The sequence below is a fragment of the Alligator sinensis genome, unplaced genomic scaffold (genome assembly GCF_000455745.1).
Source record: "Alligator sinensis unplaced genomic scaffold, ASM45574v1 scaffold227_1, whole genome shotgun sequence".
Lineage (NCBI taxonomy): Eukaryota > Metazoa > Chordata > Crocodylia > Alligatoridae > Alligator > Alligator sinensis.
In genome coordinates, this window is record NW_005841966.1 from 2,740,723 (window position 1) to 2,763,317 (window position 22,595).

General features: G+C 40.3%; 1 protein-coding gene across 1 annotated transcript in view; it reads left to right on the forward strand.

Annotated features, from left to right (window-relative positions):
• The window catches only part of MEGF10 (multiple EGF like domains 10), a 169,914-nt gene extending 147,325 nt beyond the window's left edge, over positions 1–22,589 (forward strand). Inside the window, exons 17-26 of the mRNA XM_006020726.3 lie at positions 638–766; positions 3,082–3,210; positions 4,887–5,015; positions 8,474–8,602; positions 9,228–9,464; positions 11,247–11,374; positions 11,578–11,701; positions 16,648–16,692; positions 19,527–19,733; positions 21,368–22,589. Of these exons, the coding sequence (XP_006020788.1) occupies positions 638–766; positions 3,082–3,210; positions 4,887–5,015; positions 8,474–8,602; positions 9,228–9,464; positions 11,247–11,374; positions 11,578–11,701; positions 16,648–16,692; positions 19,527–19,733; positions 21,368–21,528 (1,418 nt within the window). The 3' untranslated portion in view covers positions 21,529–22,589. The remainder of the gene's footprint in view (positions 1–637; positions 767–3,081; positions 3,211–4,886; positions 5,016–8,473; positions 8,603–9,227; positions 9,465–11,246; positions 11,375–11,577; positions 11,702–16,647; positions 16,693–19,526; positions 19,734–21,367) is intronic.
• Positions 22,590–22,595: the final 6 nt, after the last annotated feature.

Sequence of the window (22,595 nt, forward strand, 5' to 3'; positions counted from 1 at the left end):
AGAGCTAAAGGGGCTGTGCTAAAGAGGCTATGAAACAGAAAGACAGAAGCCAGCAACAAAATTGCCCTAAGAAAGGTTGGCTTGATTAGTAGAACATTAAGACTATTTAAGAGGAGACAGATCATTAACACCTCTAGCATGAAAAACAATAATCCATTTAGTCAATTGACTCCAGCTGCCTGAATAGTAATACTACAGCTGCTGCAAAGTGGAGCAGGTACTTCCAACTCTGGGGAGATAATCAGCTTCCCTGCTTTCTACATGCACTGCAATTTTGCAGGGGTTGGGGGAACACAAGGGGGAGATATGTTGTATGTGAGAAACTATGGTAATCCCTATATTTTTTTCTATCTGTAGTTTGTAAATGCAGAAATTAAAGCCAGAATTTTAAAAAATGCAGCCCTTAAAATCTGAAAAATGTTTTTCTTGACACTTTGGAGAGATCATGCTCTTTAGAAATCAAATTATTTATGTAATATAAATATACTTGATTGCATTTATAACAATATTTACTAAATACATTTTTTCTTGATCCAAGATACCACATTTAAAAATCAAATTTAAACATTTTAAAAATAGAGGAAAAAATACAATTGTAAGTTACTGATAGGCTGTGATACTAAACACTTCTTCACAGTGTGTCCCAGTGGCAGATTTGGCAAAAACTGTGCTGGCATCTGTACATGCACCAACAATGGAACATGTAATCCCATCGACAGATCTTGTCAATGTTACCCTGGTTGGATTGGCAGTGATTGCTCTCAGCGTAAGTACCATTTTTTTTTGGCCCATGAGATGCCTTATAAATCTACTAGGCAGGGTTCAGCTCCTTTTAATCCTCTTGTTGATGGTGAAGAAATTGTCATACCAGACTGATAAATCATAAGGATGTCCCTGGTATACAATTAAGAGATGTTCGCTTACATTGCATTTAAAATGCATTATCATTAATATTTGCCATATGAATGTGGTATAGAAGTTTTGCTATTGCAAATTCAAACATTAAGATTCATTATGCATTTATCTAACTAACTATAGACATGGCCTATGTCACCATCTTCTGGGAGCACCTCACGCCCACTAATAAATTTGTCCACAGAGAACTCTTGTGAGGTATAGAAGTAATATTATTATCATCTCCATTTTATGGAGGGGCAAGGGGAATTGACTGATCCCTGGTTTCCTTATAATTGGTAGAGATCCATATTGTATTAAATATGGACTTCCTACCAATATTTCTGCTGGGTCTACCTGAGTGAGTAATTACTATAATAAATTAAATATTTGACATCGGTATTTTTTGGGATGCATAGCCAATTACAACAGTAACCTCAGTACCCAGTCTTGTACCTTGAACAAAAAAACTTCAGGGGAATGTTTTGTGAGCAGGGGCAGAGAGATTAGACACCAAAGGTATGTTTTTATGAGCCAGCTAAAAAGCCAAATACATTAATTTGGGTGAAGCACAGTGCTAAATAGCTATTGCTTCCAATACCCAGGCTTACTTGTTTAGTTAACATTTCTATCTCTGCTTAGTACTGTGTTGTACTTATATATAAAAGAAGGCTGTTCATTGTCCCAGGAGATGAATCTCTTAATAACATGCCTCATTTATTTCAGTCGCTCAGTTTGTCTAATTCAGGTTAACTGGCTATGTTCCAGTGCAGTGCCACATCTGGTTAATTTGAAGATTTGTTGGCTAAATTCTAAAAATCCTTAGCCCCCACAACTGCCATTAGTACCACAGGAAAAATGGTTAGCACCCACAACTGCCATTAGTACCACAGGAAAAATGTAGGGTGTACTTCTCCAGTTAAACTCAATGGCAAAATTCTTTGTTGGATGACTGTTCTTGTTCTGCCATTTTCAGCTCCATACTGGAGTGGGAGTATTTGGGAAGAGGCCATGCTCACTGTCATGAGCAACTCAAGAAAGTGATGCCAGACAAATTAATGGTGTTTCTGTTAACAATATGCTCATGACCACAAGAGAGGAAGTTTATTCGGTTTGTGCTGGGGCTTTTATTTCTCATGGAAGATAATGGTTTCATTGATTGCTACATGAACTGGAGGCCTCCTTGATACTAACTAACCTCTTTTCTGTGTGACCTGCCATTCTTTTTTGGCTGACCACTAACTTCATGCAACGAATTAACAATATTCTTCATCTCGCACAACCTGAAAACATCAGAAAAAGGCAAAAGCGAAATTCAAAGCAGCAGATATTTCTTGCAAAAGATTTTTTTAAATTAAAACATTTCTTTTAAATAAAATTACTTTTGGACTGTGGCAACAGTTCCTAAAAAATATAGACCATACATATAAAAAAACACTTTGTAAATACAAACTTTTATTAAAATGTACAGCTACTGACCTGTCTCTGAGAAGCTATCTAGATCTCTGACTAATCAAATCTGTATAATACTACCTTACACTTTACATAGGTAAAATCAGCAATTAAGCTTCAATGTCTAATGTCTTTTCTCCCATAAAATATGCACTCTGTGGTTCCACAAGACTATTTAAATTCAGCAGAACAACTTTGATCTAATGCTTTCACTATGAAAAATGGCAAAACTCATTATTAAAGTAGAAAATTATAATGTAATAAATCAAAAATAATACGCCATTCTTACAAAGGACTCCGTACTTTCTGCTCTCCAAGGCATCTGATATGTTCATGTATACATATACTTTTTCTGTAGCTACTTATAAACGTTTAGAATTTTGGAGGATATTTCAGCTGACTTACCGTTAATAGAATTCTGTTTCAAATTCAATATACAGTTTTCAAAGCAGCTTCTGAAACATTGCCTATACCATTTGCAATCCTGGATGCATATGCAAACACTCACTACTTTTATTTTTTGTGATTACCTGTTTGCTAGAAGGATGCTATCAATTGGTAAATTGATGCGGGAAAGCGAGTAAATTAGAGACCTCCGGGTGAGCTAACTAGTTGAAAATGAGCAGACAGAGGAATGGAATAATCCCTAATATTTAAATGTAGTATTGCTGTATGGTCACAAATGCTAAATGTCTTTGTCAGGTGAAATTAATTAATTGACTGCAATTGTTTTAGCTTGCCCACCCTCTCATTGGGGTCCAAACTGTATTCATACATGCAATTGCCATAATGGAGCTTACTGCAGTGCCTATGATGGGGAGTGTAAATGTACTCCAGGATGGACTGGCCTCTATTGTACACAGAGTAAGTTGCTCTTATTGTCTACTCATGTTGTTGTGTGCCTAATGTTCTATATTTTCAGCACTCCCTTATTGTTCACTGATCCTTTAACCCTGTTGGATCAGAATGATCCAGAGTGTGTGACTTATTTCTGCTGGTGCAGGGATTGAAAATTGTAGTCCCCCTGAGTTAGTATAGAGTGCTAGGAAGAAATTCTCCGTTGGAGAAGTGTGGGAAGTGTTTTCATCACTGCCCTCTTTTTGAGCCTCTTGCAGAGGATGGTAGCTTTCAGTTGTAGCCAGGAGTCTATAGGAGGTTTTCATGCACATATGTTGAATAAATGATTCTGACATTGAGATGCTGGAGTCTTTAGTATGTAATTTAGGGGCTTGCTGAAACCCGTCCCCTACCCAAACCATCCTTTGAGAGGTATTCTACCACTGAGAATCTGGTAGATTTGGCAACAACATCATTATCCAGGACTGTAGATTTCATAGACATTAGGACTTGCAAGATCATCGGGTCCAGCCCCCTGCCCAATCCTTGGCAGTGATCCACCAAGGCACATTCCCCTTTCTAGAAATCTTGCAAAGAGCTCACATCCCAGGTCTCTTACCTGTGTAATCACTCTTTTAAAAGGAAAACTTTTTCCAACGGCTATGAGCCCTCACACACACATTAGAAATTGACATAACCACTATCTTATCTGGATCCAGAAATGGAATGTCATAATGCTACTAATTAGCACTCAACTCTGGGAGTTTCCTTACGATATAAACACAAATACATTTTAATACTTGTGAGCTCCAAGAACTTTACATTAAAAAATCAGATACGGCCAATGCATTAACTGTTCAATGGCATGTGACACCCATTATGTGTTGGGCATTAGTTAAAACAAAGTTGGAAAGAATTCATCTCCTGATAGAGGGAATGTGTATGTCTTATGCTCTTTATTACAAGTACAGTAAGATTACATTTGCAGCTATTGTTTGGATTACACTGAAGCCAGGTATCCTCTCCATCTTTGATCTCTAAAAATACATCTGAAATCTGTTTTGTGTGCAGAGCTTAGAATCATAGACTTTAAAGTCAGAACTCTCTTTTTGCAATAGCACAATGTCAGAGTAGCAGGAAATAACACATTTATTACAGGGGCATATGGATGCAGCTCTGGAAGACATTCACTGTACTGGTTCATCTGTCAGCTATCACAGTTATTTTGCTTCCTGCTGGTGAATAATGATCTCTTTACAGTGATATGTCTTCTTCAAACAGAAATGGCATCTTTGTGCGGAGCTGAGATACAGTATGTTATTATTTTTACTCTTTTATGCTTCAACATCAACTGTGCAGAAAATATGACCAAAGATCCATTCATTATTCAGTCTCCCTGTTCTTGTGCACAAAGTGCCCTCTTTCTCCTCCTCCAAATGTCTCCCATTTCTTCCAGCAATCCTTCTTACATACCTTCTCTAATCATCCACCATTCCCACATCCTCCTTAGCTGCTCTTATCTAACTTGTTTGTCTAATTTAGATAATAAACTCTTCAGAATAGGGAAAATCTTAATCTATTATGTTTAGGAAACACCATGTAAATTTGAGATACTACATGAATGGTTTTCATAATAAGTGATCATGCTTTTATATTCTTCATGAAACACTTTTGTCTCTTTCTTTTTTCCTTTTTCACTGTAGGATGTCCCTTGGGGTTTTATGGGAAAGATTGTGCATTAATATGCCAGTGTCAGAATGGAGCTGATTGTGACCACATAACGGGACAGTGTACATGCCGCACAGGATTCATGGGCAAACATTGTGAACAGAGTGAGTAGGAAGTAAAAATTATTCATGCATGGTAGGAACAAATGCAAAAATCCCTAGACTAACTTCTGTTATTCTGAGTCCTTATTCAGAGAGAGAAAACTAAACCAAACCAGAACAAAACAAAATTAAAACAGAAAAGCATTGATTTAAGTGAAAGTTTTGACTGAGCAAGTGCTCCAGAATTTGGCTCTAAGTGTCTGTAATTTGATATTACAATTGTTTCTCTATCTGGGGAAAGCCTAGGAGATGGGGTAATTAAAGACTCATATCTATATTCAACTCTTACTTGCAGTTTATTTCAATTTATATCTATGTTTTAAAAGAATCTGTACAACTCTCCAGTTGTCTTTGCATAATATTAAAAACCTTATAGAACCATGGAAAAAAATGAGTCCAAGTAACAAACAGTGCTATAAAGCCTTGGTAAAAAATGAATAGCCGGAAGACCAAGGATTAGACAAAGGGAATCAACCCTAATGGTCGCATCCAGACAAGCACGGACGTGCAGTATGTGGCACCGCAAGCCTGTCTGTGGTGCCACACATTGCACATGAAGGTGTTCCCTGCACTGCTACCTTGCAACGCAGGGGGATTTTTTGACCCTGGGAGATCCTGGAGGCAAAAAGCCCCACACCGAAAAAAAGCGGGGTGCTGCACATGGCAGCAGCATGTGCTGCCCCAAACTGGAGCCTGGCCGGCCAGAGCTACACTCCAGCTGCCAGACAGGCTTTCCGCCATGGCTGCAGCCGCAGGAGGTCCCCAGGGCCCAGTAAGGCTGCTGGGGCCTGTCCTAGTTCCTGGCCTCAGCCTCCCTTACCCCATGCGGGATAACCAACGTGTGCATGGCACATGCATTCCCCGGGGCAAGTAGCAGCGGCACAAGGTGTGCTGCCACTACATGTCCCCGGGGAAACAAATGTCCACATTCATCTGGATGTGACCCGTGGAGCAAATTTATCCCCAGAATATATTTCTAAATCAGTGAAATTATTCAGAGGAGGTTTTTTTTCTGTGATTGTAGGGGACAGGAATAGGAACAGTGGCCTCAAGCTTCAGCAGTGGAAATTTAAGTTGTAGATTAGGAGGAACTTTCTGTGAGGGTGGTTAAACATTGGAACTGACTGCATAGAAAAAGTGTGGAATCTCCATCCCTGAAAGTTTTCAAGAGCAGGTTAGACAGACACTTGGCTGGGACGGTTTAGTCAGGGATGCTCCTGCCTTGAGCAGGGGCTGGATTATATGACCTCATGAGATCCCTTCCAGTTGTACTTTTTCAGAGCATCCTATGGTCCTATAACATGGCATATTATATTTGCTATAACTAGGGCCTTTTGCCTGATTCTTCTTTCACATGTCCTCATTTTACACTATTGACATCACTAGGGTTATTTTTTATTTGCAATAAAGTGAGAGAATAATCAGATCTGTATGTGTACAGTTGTGCTGGTCTAGTTTTTGCAGGGGTCAAAAGAATGGTTCTTCTCTTCCTAATACATCCCATGATGAATCCTATTATCCAGGAAACTGAACCCTGTTCAGAAGAGGCCTACATACAGCATAAGTTGTATTTAATTCTGTTTTGGGGATTGATTGGGTCGTATATAAGGGTTTTGTCAAAGGGGGTTTGCACAGGTCTGTTTCACACATGTGGAACACAGTTTTCCTTAGCTGTGCCGGTTGTTGTTTTTGTAAAATTAATCTATGTGTTGGTAAAGGTGGTCAAAACATTTTGGACAGAAAAGTTTTCCATTGGAATATTTAGCTTAATTGAAAACTAAGCATTTGGCAGGGACTTATTAATATTGACACATTTTTCTGGCAAAATGTTGAAATGAACCCTTTGGACTTTGTCACTTCATTTTGATATTGCAAAAATGTTTAATTTTTAAGAGTAATAACAGTACTTTTTTGATAAGTTAAAACATTTGGGCTTTTATATCAAATATTGCTAATATTTTATGCGTTATAGTCACTACTACATGCACATTTGATGCATAATATTATGTTCAGATATTATCAAAATGAAATGATTCAACATGATTTACCTAAATGTTTTAATGCTTCTGAATCAGAATTTTTCAGATTTAGGTCTGAAAAATTTCACTGTGTTGACTTTCCATTCCAATTCAGAATTTTAAAATATCAGAATATTCTGTGGAAAAGAAATTCCATTTTCCAACCAGCTGTAATTTGGTGCAAATAGAAATAAACTTAATGACAAGAAAAAGAAATTAGAGAATGTGAACTAGGTTTGCAAATCCACCCTAGAGACAGGGAGTTTCACAAAACTTAGGCTCCAAAAAGTTTGCCCATTTCTCTTTGTGTATTATACTTCTTAAAACCAGCTTTGTTCAGTGAAGCAACCAGCAACAAATTTGGTAATATGAAAGAAACCAAAGCTTTCAACATGTGATGCTAATTACATGGTCAAAAAGACACTTTAATCAGGAATTTATTATTGGTTGCAAATCTTTATTACTGCATGCAAGACTAATTCATGAAAAATCGTACAAATAGTTCACTTTCAAAACCTGTGAGCATCAACTTATTTCCTCTTTGCATACCTCCGTGTGAAAGTATCCTATAATTATCTTGGGCCAAATTCAGACCTTGTGTAAAGTTCTATACAGAAACTAAACCTGGCACTTTGTGCACACAGGCTGCTTACAGATGTTAACCCCCCTCCCCTCCCCCATAATGGGTAACTACACAACTTCACTGAAACCCCCCCCCCCCCCCCCCCAAAAAAAAAAACAAAACCAACCAAACAAAAAAAACCCTTGTGCTTTACTGGAAGCAGGAGTGCAGCTCTGCAGCATCTGTATAGATTGGGTGCTTCAGCAGGGCTTTTTGGTGCTTTTAGCTAAAACTGATTCAATCAGCTATTAGATAAAGCACAAAAACATCCCACTAAAGCATCCAATCTTTACAGATGTCGGATGAGCCAGGTCCACGTAAAGTGCCGCCTCTTTTAGGAATGGTCCTGCGGGGCATTATGTTGCCAGTATTCCCGTCTTCTGGGAATGCTCCTACAGGGCTCCTGCTGCCAGTTTAAAGGAAAGCACCCTTTTTATGAGTTTTTTTTCATGTCTGCAAGCAGCCACAGTGCCTGATTCCCCAGTGCCTGATTTAAGCTTGAGCCATTCTGATGTTGCAGCATTTTGCACAGATGTTAAATAGGTGCTGGGGTGTGGAAAATCAGGCCTGGAATATTTACTTTTGAACTTAAATCCCTTTCAGCATTTAGAACAAAAATATATATTTTTTTATAAAAATCTAACACTAATAACTTATTGCCACCTGCTGGTCACTTATACAAATGTGTATCTTTGATAATGGCAAGTACTAATACTGAATGTCTGCAATACTGAAATAATTCTTTAGCACTAACTACACACAGCTCAGATTTGTAGGTTTAGGATTAAACATCTTCATTTCATTTCTCCTGTTTTGCACAGAATGTCCCCAAGGTACATATGGCTATGGCTGCCGGCAAATATGCGACTGTCTGAATAACTCAACTTGTGACCACATCACAGGAACTTGCTATTGCAGCCCAGGCTGGAAAGGAGCAAGGTGTGATCAAGGTAACTGTCTCTTTTGACATGAAATCAAATGACTATGAAAGTTCTGCAAAATATTGATGGAGTTATTCCTCTGCAGTGTCATATGTTCCTAAATATTAAATTCAGTCACTAAAATGAGTTGTATATATAAATGGTTTTCTTGTTTGTTTAGGAGTAGTATTTTGTGTTTAGGACTCTTTACTCATCAGGTGCCTTATTGATAGATTATTAGAATGAGACGTGAATATCTGAGTTAGGGGAAGTATATATTTGCCTTTTTAAGCTGCATTTGATAATATTTTTTCAGTGTAATATCATACAACTTCTATATATAGCTTCTGGTGGATTGTGTACATTGTATTTTGCCTAGAGAGCAGAATGCTATTTCAGCCCCTCAAGTACATAGGTGCAAAAATCACGTTACTTTTGCAGTATCTCTGGTGAGGGTGTATGTGTGCGTGTGCATGTATATGCATTGGATAAAGCTGGGGACATCTTTCCTAATTTTTTTTTACATAATTTTAACTGTATTTAAATCCAGAAATAAATACAATATAGTTTACAAATAGGATTTAATTCTCTGTTCTGTAAAGATAATCCTTGCATGCATTTATGCCTTGTATTCTCACTTTCTTTTGTTTTCCAGCTGGTGTAATCATAGTGGGAAACTTAAACAGTTTAAGCCGTACCAGTACTGCTATCCCCGCGGACTCATACCAGATAGGGGCTATAGCAGGCATCATTATTCTTGTCCTTGTCGTCCTCTTCCTGCTAGCACTATTCATCATTTATAGACAGAAGCAGAAGGGGAAAGAAACAAATATGCCAGCAGTTACCTATACACCTGCTATGAGGGTCATCAATGCAGATTACACCATTTCAGGTAGGTGCAGAGCTGCGTGGGGAGCATAACTAAGTAAATCACAGTTGGAATGAACAGGAAGGTTTTTCTCTCTCTCCCTCTTGACCTTCACAACTATTTGTTCTCTTTATCAATCCCATATACTATCTACACTCATACTTTTACAGATCTGAGAAAGGATAGAATACCTCCTCATCAGCTAGAAGCATCCAGTTTGGGGCCCACAATACCATAAGTAGTCCTCAACTTGTTGGAAGGTTGCAGCCCCCTTCCATTAACAGTTTCATCTTCCAGGGGCACTCTGTTGTAGTTCTGAGTGAAACTGGAACAATAGCCAAAGCTGGGAGTTGCTGTATATTATGCAATATAGCTCTTTAATCTGTGCATTTAGTCTACAAAGCCTAATTATACTAGTAAATATATGTACTACATGTTTACCTTTAAACAAAAAAAATACTGGTAACATACCATGCAATATAATTTTATTCATTAACAACTTTACATAGGCTATGTGCCAAAATATATTTTTAGATTTAGGAAATACAGGGCATGTCTACACATCGCCGTATGGTGATGTTGTTATGCTGCTGTGCTTTAGTACTTCCTTTTGGAAGTAATGCCTTTTGGAAGTACTAAAGCACAGCACAGTAACCACCTGTACTGTGCCGGGCATGCGGCACACAGATTTTGCCGCTGCGTCACTGCAGCAGCATGTTAAAATGTGGGTGTGCACCGTATGGCAACCTAGTGCATCGCTACATTGTTGTAGGGCAATGTGTAGATGCAACCACATAGTAGGTAACCATCAATCCTTCTGGTGACCTCATGAGAGGTCACCAGGACCTTTGATGCATACGACTAGGCAGGAGTATGGACGAGTAGAGGCTGCCTAGACCTTTTATCCCTGCTTTAGGCCAATGAGACAGCATCCAAATGGCACACCAAGTCCAGACATGTGGTGCCTCAATGGATGTTGAACTGAATCCCAGTCTCCCATGTGGGAGACAAGGATACTAGTACTGGTCCACAGGAGCAGGTTAGGAAATCCACTGACAGTTTAAATTGCTGTGTTCTTCTCATAACTATTTACACAGCATAAGAAAGGGTGAAAAGATATGATTTTAGCTAAGAATGACATTGAACCAGTGAGTTGGATACAGAGGCATTGCAGAGGGCAGGGAAGCATGAGATGTGAAGAGAGTGGGGAAAGGGAGTTGGGACAACAGCCATGCACTAACCTCAAGAAAAGTCATGCAGGATTTGGAAAAAAAAAAAAAGAAAGGTGGTTTTCATTTAAATCCTGTTGCCTAGGTGGAGGTATGTGAAAGGTGGGTAGATATGGTCACACTCCTCTGTATACATGAAACTCCAGGCAGCAGTATCCTAAACATGAATTTGGAAAGCTGGGTCTTGTGGGCACAGGAACAGCAATTATCAAAGCAGACAAAGGTATGTTTGAAAATTGTGGAATAGGGAAGTTACAGTTGGCACCAAAGGTGACAGCTGATGGAGGCAAAGGGAGTGAAGGGACTGAATTGAGAGAAGGTATGGAATTATACTCAGAAGTGTGTTTCTTTTTGCCAGGGGAAGACCTGCTATATCAGTAGCTATTCTGTATCTTTGGTTTATATAATTTAATAAATATTACAATTAAAATACAATTTAATAATTTTAGAGCCTCATTTCTTGAGCAATATTGAAGCAATCTCTAAAGCCAATGGATTCAGAGTATCAGGAATGTCTCTTCAAAAGGCCGTAGCATGTTCCTTTAAATTATGCATTTTGCTTTCCCTTTCTTTTCAGAAACCATTCCTCACAGTAATGGTGGAAATACTAATAGTCACTACTTCTCCAACCCTAGCTATCACACCCTAACACAGTGCACAACCCCATCTCATGTCAACAACATGGACAGGATGACCCTTGCAAAGGTAAAACACCATGAAATATAGTGGCAGTTGTGCAGAACAGGGAAATCAGTGTTTTCTTTTTCATTGTGCATTTTTATGAAAGTCATTTTTGTAAAGTAGTTGATTCCTTACTCTCTCATACTGGATTTATTTCTATTTCCTACAGTTATCCCCTTGGGTGAACATTGGCTTTAAGCTGTATTATCTTTCTTTCTTTGAAATAGACTAAAAACAACCAGCTCTTTGTGAATCTTAAGAATGTGGAACCTGGAAAGCGAGGTGCAGTTATGGACTACACGGGAACACTGCCTGCTGATTGGAAGCATGGTGGCTACCTCAATGAGCTCGGTAAAGACAGAGAGGAAGGGTAGCACATGTGATCCTGCCTGGGTCTGATGGATAGCCGATCAGTGATTTTGCAGGGCATGGGCACAATCTGGTGGTTCTTCTCTGAAGGTAGCAAATATTGCCAGGACAGTCAGTCTTGCTGAATTGGGTTGGAATGGGTCAAAGCCATGACCTTGATTCTTTTTCAGATTGTATAATGGAGTATTAGTCACAGTTTCCACAGTTAAAACTGTGGCTCTACTCCCTGGAGATCTGAGGCATTGGGACTCAACCCTGTGCCCAACACAGAGGCAATGGAACCTACATTATTTTGATAATTTTTTTTTTATCTAATATGATAAGACAGAAGGCATATGGATCATGGAGTCATTCTTGTAAAAATGTACTGGCCTGTTCAGTCAGTAAGATACCGCAGAGTCCCATTTCTATCTCCAGAATGAAGAACATGTACTTGCATTTCAGAAATAAAATGTATTTTTGCAAACAGTTATTAAGAAACATGGAATACAGAATTTATTTAAATCACCTTCTTGCCAATATACAGTTAGATCCCCGGTAGATGAACTGTTGGAAATTAAATTAACAACGTACATGACAGGACATCATAGCAAAAAAGCCCAAACTGTATTTTGAAAAATAAAGAAGGGCTTAGCTAGGCCCAAACCTTGTTAGAATACTACAGCCAGTTTTTTAGCCTAAATTAAGTCTCCCTTGTACCATTGGAGTAGCACCTAGAGGATAGGAAACTGGTAGTGGAAAACTAGTGTCCCTCTTTTTAGGCCAGCACCTCCTTATCCTACTGTCCTCTGGCATTCTAGGCATAGTTTTGGTCACCATCTCAAATCTGCTGAGCACATCTGTCCTGGCACTCTTGTTTTGACTTCCTGGGAAATGGTAAATTTGCAAATCTGATGAAGTTTAAAAAATTGAAATAAAGCTAGAGGACAGAAAGAGTAGGATTCATTTTCTGGTGACTTTTTCATCAAATGTTCTCTGTACAATGAAAACCATATGATTTATTTTATATAGTATGTAAAGACTAGTAGGAAGTATCTCTGCACTACACATTTTTGCCTTACCCATAAATTTAGATGAAAGCCAGAGTAGGGAGCAGGAGCACATGCAGAAGGCACACCAGATATAAACTCTCCACCCTGATTCTTTCATATCTTTGCCATAGGGAAGATCATAGAATCATAGAAAATTAGGGCTGGACCTCAGGAGGTCATTTAGTCCAACCCCCTGCTCAAAGCAGAACCATCTCTAGCTAGATCATTCCAGGCAGGGCTTTGTCAATCCAGGCCTTAAAAACCGCCAAGGATGGAGATTCTACCACCTCTCTGGGTAACCTGTTCCAGTGCTTCACCATCTTCCTAACAAGAATGTATGTCCTCATATCCAACCTAAACTTCTCTTGCTACAACTCTAGACCATTGTTCCTTGTTGTGTTATCTATCACCACTGAGAATAGTCTAGCTCCATCTTCTTTGTAACCACCCTTCAGGTAGTTAAAAGCTGCTATCAAATCCCCTCTCAGTCTTCTCTTCTCCAAACTAAATAAGTCCAGTTCCCTCAGCCTCTCCTCAGAAATCATGTGCCCCAGCCCTCTAACCATTTTCATTGCCCTGGACTCTTTCCAAGTTTTCCACATCCTTTCTGTAGTGGAAGGCCCAAAACTGGACACAGTACTCCAGATGTGGCCTCACCAGTGCAGAATAAAGCAGAATAATCACTTCCCTCAATCTGCTGGCAATGCTCCTACTAATGCGGCCCAGTATGCTTTTAGTCTTCTGGGAAACAAGGGCACATTGCTAATTCATATCCATCTTATTATTCAGTGTAACCCCCAGGTCCTTTTCTACAGAGCTGTTGCTTAGCCAGTTGGTCCCAAGCGTATAACAATGCATGGGATTCTTCTGCCCTAAGTGCAGGACTTTACACTTGTCCTTGTTGAACCTCATGAGATTTCTTTTGATCCAGTCCTCCAATTTGTCTAGGTCACTCTGAATCCCAGTCCTACCCAGCTCTACTCAGCATATCTAGTACACCTCACCCGCCGTGCTTGATGTCATCTGCAAACTTGCTTAGGGTGCAATCCATCCCATCTTCCAGATTGTAAATGAAGATATTGAACAAAAACGGCCCCAAAACCGACCCTATGGGCACTCCACTTGTTACTGCCTGCCAACTCAACATTGAGCCATTGATTACACCCTGTTGAGCTTGATGATCCAGCCAGCTTTCTGTCCACCTTACAGTCTATTCATCCAATCCATACTTCCTCAGCTTGCTTGCAGGAATGTTGTGGGAGACCATATCAAAAGCCTTGCTAAAGTGAAGGTATATTACGTCCACTGCTTTTCCCACATCCACAGAGCCAGTTATCTCATCATAGAAGGCTATCAGGTTGGCCAGGCATGACTTGCCCTTGGTGAATCTATGCTGATTATTCCTGAACACCTTCTCCTCCAAGTGATTATAAATAAATTCATTGGGGACTTATTCCAAGATTTTTCTGGGGACTGAGGTGATGTTGACTGGTCTGTAGTTCCCTCCTCCTTCCCTTTCTTAAAGATGGGCACTATATTTGCCCTTTTCCAGTTGTCTAGGACCTCTTCCAATTACCATGAGTTTTCAAAGATAATGGCCAGGAGTTCTGCAGCTACATCAGCCAACTCAGCACCCTCAGTTGCATTGCATCCAGCCCCATGGACTTGTACATGTCTAGTTTTTTCTAAATAGTGCCTATTTAGAAGATACTCAATCCTAGGGAGACAAGGTTGAAGGGGCACAGGACTGTTCCTCATATCTTTTTGCATTTGCTTCTGACTGTTGTGTGCATTTACTGGGATTGGTTGAAGATCTAGCACCCAAAAACTAAAAAAGTTGGCTGATGGTAACCGATGTCAATTTATCAAAAACCCAGACTATCAGCCTAAAAGAGTGCTAATATTGTACCAATATTCAAACCGAGGAAGTAGAACAAACAGGGTAACTACAGGCTGGCTGACCTCACCTCTGTCCAGGGCAAAATAATAGGGATATGGGCTCTCATTAATTAAGATTTAAAGGACAAAAAATATAATTAATGCTAGTCAACATTTTTAATGGAAAATAGATCTTTAAAGATATTACAAGTTTGGCAGACATAGTTGTATAGATGTAATATTCCTTGACCTTTTGTAAAATATTTGACTTAGTACACATTCTGCTTAAAAATAGTATTATGTTTTAAATTAATTATGAATGGGCTAATGAGAATTGTCAGTGGGAATCATCACATGATGAAGGGATTATGTTGGGGTTTTGCATGGCTTAATACTAAGCCCAAAGCTATTCATCATTTTCATCAACGGCAATGTGGAAGTAAATATAAAACCACTGCTGATAAAACTTGTGAATGAGACCAAGGTTGGCAGAGCAGTAAATAACAATGAAGACAAGGCAGTCATGAAAGGTGCTGTGGATCAGTTGGTTAGCTGAGCACATTTAAACAGAATACACATCTGGGAACAAGAAGTGCAAATTACACCTACAGCATGGGGGACTATATCCTGAACAGTAGTGACTCTAGAAAAGATCTAGGGGTTTTAGCTTATATACAGTGCAAAGCAGTGCCACACTGAGACACATCAGTGAGCACTCTGCTAAACTGGAAACTGTGCAATCCCATCACTGCGACAGTGTTTACCGGCCTACGTACAGTACTGCAGTCAGACAGCTTCTGTTTCAGGAGCTTGTGTGCACTGAATTAGTTTTCTTTGTGCTGTTTACCTCTGCTTATAGATTCATAGATTGTAAGGCTGAAAGGGACCTTGGAAGATCATCGGGTCCACCCCCCTGCACCAAGCAGGAAAGATAACTGGGGGTCAGGTGACCCCAGCACAGTGACTGTCTAGTTTTATCTTGAACATTTCCAGGGTAGGTGATTTTACCACCTCTGGAGGGAGCTTATTCCACACTCTGGACACCCTGACTGTGAAGAAGTTTTTCCTAATGTTGTGCCTGAATTGATCTTCCAGGAGTTTGTGGCCATTACTCCTCATTTTCCCCTCGGGTGCCCTGGTGAACAGTTGCTCACCAAGCCCTTGATGTACTCCCCTAATGTAGTGGTAAGCTGCTACCAGGTCTCCTCTCAGCCTTCTTTTCCTCAGGCTGAAGAGTCCCAACTCCCTCAGCCTTTCCTCGTGTGGTTTGCCTTTTAAGACTCTGATCATACAGGTGGCTCTTCTTTGGACTCTCTCAAGCTTGTCCATGTCTTTGTTAAAGTGTGGTGCCCAGAACTGGATGCAGTACTCCAGCTACAGTCTCTCCAGCACTTTATAGACATAGCCACAGTCCACAAGCAACTCAATATGATTTCTCATGGCAATATTATGGCAAGAAGGACTACTGACTAGTGTGTAAACAGAGAAGTCATGAGAAGGAGTAGGAGGATGGTTTTTTGGCATTGGTCAAACCAGTACTGGAATACTGCACACAGCTCCAGTGTCCACATTTTAAAAAAGATGTTGAAAAATTGCACAAGGGGCAGAAAAGACCTGCAAAATTGATTCAAGGGCTGGATAAAATTTTTTACAGCTGAGAAAGCACAACAGGATCAGTACTTGGCAACTGAAGCCAAACAAGTTCAGACATTGGAAGTGACTGATCACTGGATCAGGAGAAGTGGTGGATCCTCTGTCTTGTGATGCCTTTGAATAAAGAGTGGAGGATGCTTTTCTAAAAGATATGCTTTGGCCAAGCACAAATTATGCCTTAGTTAAACAAAGTTATTGAGCTAAAATACAAAGGTTACTTGGTGCAACTTAATGACCTGTGTTGCACAGGAATTATTTCTCTGCTGAGAGAGAAATTAAGCATGAATTGATTCGTAGATATTTAGAAACAATAATTTTAATTGGATTTGCAAAATATTCTGTATTTTTGTTTCTCCTTTGTCACAGGGGCTTTTGGACTTGACAGAGGATATCTGGGAAAATCCCTGAAAGGTGAGTTTTCATTTTCTGATGTAATTGCATGAAATTACACACACATGTTTCATGTCATGTTGAGAATTATTTTTGGTTTCTGAGTCAGGAGACTATATTAGAATTCTAGACCATGTTGTGCCTTATCACTGAAATGATGCATGAAAGAGTGAAAAGGTAATAAGAGTTTCTTTCTGCCCCATATATGCCCCATATGTCATCCACGAAACACCCACTTCACACTCCTAGGGGAGGCTCCCCAACCTTCCACCAGGCAGACCCCAGCTGGGGTCCAGTGCAGGCCAGGGTGGGGATTTAAACCTCCCCCCACCCCTGTCATCCTCAGCTGGCTTGGCTGGGCTTGGGCCTGGCAACTCCCCTCCCCTTCCCCCGTTCAAGCAGGAAGAGGGGAAAAGCCTCCTGGGGTCTTAACTCCTCCCTTTCCCCCCCACCAGGCAGACCCTGGCTGGGGACTGGTGCTAGGGTTTCCACCCCTCCCGCCCCCATTTCTTTACTGTTGGAGCAGACAGCACAGTCCAGGACTGCAAAGCATCCTAGGATGCTGGAGGACTATAAATTAACTTGAACCGGAAGGGGATCTGGGACAGAATTTCTGTAAACTGGATTGGCCTAAATCAGTTAAGTCTGATACTACATCCAGCTAGGTTTATCTTAAACCAGTTTCAGCCTTTTTGAAAGTGGTTTAAGGATGCAGACAGAAGTGATCATTTTTACCTGATCTGGCCACAGAAAGCAGTCTATAGCTGTGACCAAACACAAGTGCATGGCTGCAGACAACTTAAAAAATGGCCAGTCAAGTGAAAATCTTGAACCCTCGTTGCATGAGGGGTCAGATGAAAATTTTTCAAAACAGAGCGCCTTCTGTAAATTCTGTCTGCACTGCTTGCCAGCCTTGAGCTGTTTTCTGAATGGGAGGAAGAAAGGGAGATGTGGGAGTTTGGTCTGGGGGGTTTTCAGTCCTTGCTGGAGGGTGGGGCAGGACTCCAGTTCATCCACCCCATCCTCCAGTGCCGGCTGGGGAACCCCTAGAATGAGCTCCCTCTGCTCCCTTTCTTCCCTCCCATTCTGAAGCAGGGACAGGCTAGGAGTGAGCAGGGGCCATTGCTAGGGGAAACTGGCTGAAAGCTGCAGCCAGCAGCTAGATTCCCTTCCCCCCTGGTACCAACAGTGAACTTCTGTTTGGTCTGGGGAATCACTGTAACTCAAAACATTCCTGGAAAGCATCCTCAGTTACATTGGGGAGCTGCACTTCTGTCTGCACCCTGAGTGCACTGAACTTCTGTTCTGTTATAGGTTTAAACTGCTTTCTGATCACTTAAACTGGTTTATGTGTAACTTCAATACTTAGCCTAGATTGAAAAATAAATTAAAGTCCTTTGCTTTTGACTTCTGGTCAAAATTAAATTGGCACCCTAAATTAAGTTGACACCCGAAATACCACCTCTGTCCCCATGCAAGAGCAGTATATTCAGAAGAGGCCTTCAAAGTGGACCACAATGGTATGAATGAGAGGGGCTACTTGCAGGGAGAGGGCACCCAGTTATGGAATTTTCTTCCCTCCTTTATCTAAAATACACTAAAACTGATTTCCTTTGAGGCTTTGAGAAGTTTACTTTTTGCCAGGCCTTGATGGGAACTGAAATCCTGGGAAGATGCAGGGAAACGAGTGTGCTTTGAGCTCTTGAGTTGCCTGGTTTGCTGGTAGTAGGATCTTCTACTGGATTGTATTGCCTTACCATTGTCATCTTACAGATGAATTTTGTTGCATTTTTAAGTTATGTCAAGGGCACGCAGAGTATGTGGACAGATGTCCTTTTTCAGTATTTGTATAAATCTGAAGAATGACTTAAATATGTAGACAAGCAGCTATTTATATACAATCCTTGCAAAAGGAACCCAGTTTAAATCAAAATAATAACTTATAATGAATCTATATATGAAAGGATCACTGAATGTTCTTAAAAGATTTTGGGGTACCTGATTTGAGACCCCTCAAATCAGATGTAGGTCCAAAAAAACAATAAATTCATATAATCTTTTCCCAACCCAAGGAAATATTTCCTATCCCAAATCTCCATTATTCTTCCTTCAGCCACACTAACATTGTAATCCTTGGTCATGTAATACACGTGCTCCGGGAGTGGTGGGGGGGAGGTGCTTTAATTAGAGCAGCTCATAGAGCCGCTCTAATTAAAACACCCAGAGTGCCATGTGTATCAGCATCCCTGGGCTGAAAAATGGTGGTGCGGGCAATTTAACTAAAGCTCATTTTCCAGCCCAGGGATGCTAACTAAATCATAAGTTATCTAAGAATAGGTAAGTAACTAAAAATAACATAGTATATTTTCACAGATGCCACAGCCATAATCTTACAAACCAAAGGACACTGTGCCTTCAGCTGCCTCCCTATTATTCCGGGAATACTGCAAAGACAAAATTTTGTAAAATTGCCAGTTAAAGTGAGAACCTGCAAATTACCTTTATTTAGTGCCAGATCCAAATGTAATAGTAAAGGTGGTCAGGGCTTTGTAGTAGACACTTGTCCTCAGGCAAGAATACATCCAGAAAAAGCAGAGCAGTAGAGCAGAACAGTAATGTCTTACACACATTAACTACTGTGTAAGACACATTTTGGGACTCATTATGACTGGTTTTATGTAGAAACTGATTTGTGAGCAACTATGTAAAAATTAACATATAGCAGAAGGTCTGTTTTGTGACAGAATTTCTAAAATCAAAGTTTATTTTGATTTATTGAGTCACAATATTTATATTTATATATTATGAAGTATATTCAAAATAATTTTGTAATAATGTCTTTTTTCTGTCTTTAGATCTGGTGAAAAACTCAGAATACAATTTAAGTAACTGCTCACTAAGTAGCTCTGAAAATCCATATGCTACCATAAAAGATCCACCAGCACTTGTACCAAAAAACACAGAATGTGGATATGTTGAAATGAAGTCACCAGCACGCAGGGACTCGCCATACGCTGAGATCGGCAACTCTGCTTCAGCCAACAAGAATGTCTATGAAGTTGGTAAGTACAATCTGTAAGTGCATTTTTAGATAGTGCAGAATAAGGACAAATTGCACAAGACTCCCTTTGAGTAAGGGTCACCAAAAATGGGCAAAAAGCACTGAAAAATCTTGACACTTTAAAAGTGTATAACTATTCTATAGCTGTATGAACAATCACAACTTTGAAATACGTGATGCAATTCATAATAAAGATAGTTTTAGGTACCTCTAGTTGTTATTATCTAATTAAATGGCACCCCCTAATTTTACTTCTTTGGCTTTTTTGAGCAGTATCTTTTATGAAACATGTTTAACCTTTTAGTGGCAGGTTAACTCAGCTCTGTACTAGGCTAGGCATGCTCAACTGACCTCCGGCCATGCAGATCCAGCCTGCGGAGCCGTATCACCCAGCCTGCCAGGCTCCCCATGGGTCCGAAAATTTGGAAGCGGGGAGCAGTGGCAGTGTTAATTGCCACTCCCCTGCTGGCTTATTTTTGGACATGTGGGGAGCCCAACAGGCCAGATAGTAAATCTAGACATGTGGGGCTTGGCCAGGGTGGTGCAGGGCCCCTTTTACCAGCCCCTCAAAAGATCACTCTGTCCACCGATCTCCATGTCCACTGGTGCTGAAGGGCCCCTGATTCTGCAGCAGACCATGCCCCCAACTTCTGGTGGCCTGCAGGTAATCTAGCAGGCTAGATAGAGCAGCTTCACAGGCTGGATCTGGTTCATGGGCAGTATGTTTGATACCCCTGAAATAACTGACCAGCTTTGAAGTCAACAATTTTTGTGGTTATTGTAGGGGATTCTTCCTTCTACCCAATTTCTTTCTCTTTGGGTTGAGTCTGGTACAAGAACGTAACCCTGGTATTATGGGTCTAGGAGCTGGTGAGGCTCTAGAGTCCTTGATACAACTCCTGACTTTTCCTGCGTGCTCAGCCTCTGGTCTCCCAGACATGCATGAAAGGAGTCACTTTTGTACAACCATTCTTGAAGAGAATGATTCACAGATTCACAGAAGTTTAGGGCTGGAAGGAACCTCATGAGATCATCAGGTCCAGCCCCACTGCTCTGGCCTTGCACGGTTCTTGAGTTAAGAGACTGCCAAGGAAGAAAAACCGGAACTGAGAGACTGGAGGTACAGAAAAGCATACAGGGACTCTCGCTCTCAAGCCCTGAGGACAGCTAAGTGCACAGGAGAGCACTCATTGGCTGTTCACCTTCTATTCTGCCCCTTCCCCTATAGGGGGTGAGAGGAGAGTGGAGCACTGTGGGATGCTGGAAGACCCTCTGTTATGCCCTGTAGAGTGAACAGAAATAATAGGGAGCACTTTGGCCATTTTTGGAGCACTTCATAAGGTGCTTGTATCTGTCTACTTGCTCTTTTAAGTACCCAAAAGAGTTTGAAGTGCTTCAAATGTTAAATCTGTCCAAGGCCTTAGTTAGCCTTTTCTCTGCTGTGTGGAGTTTGTAAGCTCCATCACAGCTATGCTGTCTTAATTTCAGAACTTGGGAGCTGGGTGAAAAAAATGTCTTCATTTTTAAGTATAGGGGAATATTGAGCAAGACTATTTTGTTCGTTTTCATGAAATGCAGTATTTTCCTCCCATTTGTCATTGTGAGCACATTACCATGTGTTCTCTTTTATCACAGAACCTACAGTGAGTGTTGTCCAGGGAGCATTCAGCAACAATGGACCTTTCAGCCAAGATCCGTATGATCTTCCGAAAAACAGCCACATTCCATGCCATTATGACTTGCTACCAGTTCGAGATAGTCCATCCACTTCTAAGAAAGAGATCAGCAGTGAATGACACTTAAAGGTCATTGTGCAGAACAGTGGAACTCTAGAGGAGAACAGCAGCCTGGTTATATCCTCCTTCTAGTTTGCCACCATTCAGTTTGGCTCCTAATCCATTCAGTAGACAATTGTTGTACGTTAACCAAGAATCTCAAGATGAGGTTTGTATACACACATGGTCAATGGATAGATGCCAAGCTGAGAAGGTCCGGATCAGATTTTGAATTAAAATTAATTTTATAGAGACGCCAATGCAGCACATATACATTGTAATATACTGGCTTAAACATAGTAGTTTGCAGTACAGTTCTGATAATTCCTATTTCTGCAACTTTGAAACTGGAATACATGTTTGTTGTTTGCTTCCTCATGTTTCATAGTAGAGATGCCCCCAGGACAGTTCAACTGACCAAGCACCTACCTTGTATAGGTAATCTGACTCATCATTACCTATGAGAAAAATGGTCTTGTTCCTAAATTTCTTCACTTTGCAGTGTATTGCAGTGGATTGTCTTTCGTCAAGACACAAAGAGACATGGTCTGAAGGTGTGTATAGGTTGCAATACTGCAACAATTTGGAAGACCCAGCACGAGATTTTTTTTATGTCCATTTTTGCCATGAAAATACAATGCCTGAGTAATTTTGAAGGTGATGAAAACACTGCATGCAATAATGTTACTGCTATGCCTCGAGATCAGTGGATACCCCACATTTGTAGGTTTGGGCACCAGTCACTTCCAGACCATTGGGCACATTTCAGTTACATATACTGCAGTTCTGACTACTCTTCCTGGCATACACAAGTAATAATCCATAGCATATCAGTAATTATTTCATAAATATATAAATGAAATCAGTTTATTTTTGTCGGAATGGACTGTGTGTTAAGGAATGGATAAAAATGATGAGTGCTATGAATCTGAACTCAAGGAAAGGTTTAAATTTTATAAACAAGTAGTATATGGGCTGTAATATAGGGTAAGAATAGTACAATGTTTTGATTAATTTTCCCCTAGAAATGATGGAACAATCTCTGCATATTTGCTAAAAAGGCACCTTTTCTTTTTCATAGTTGATGT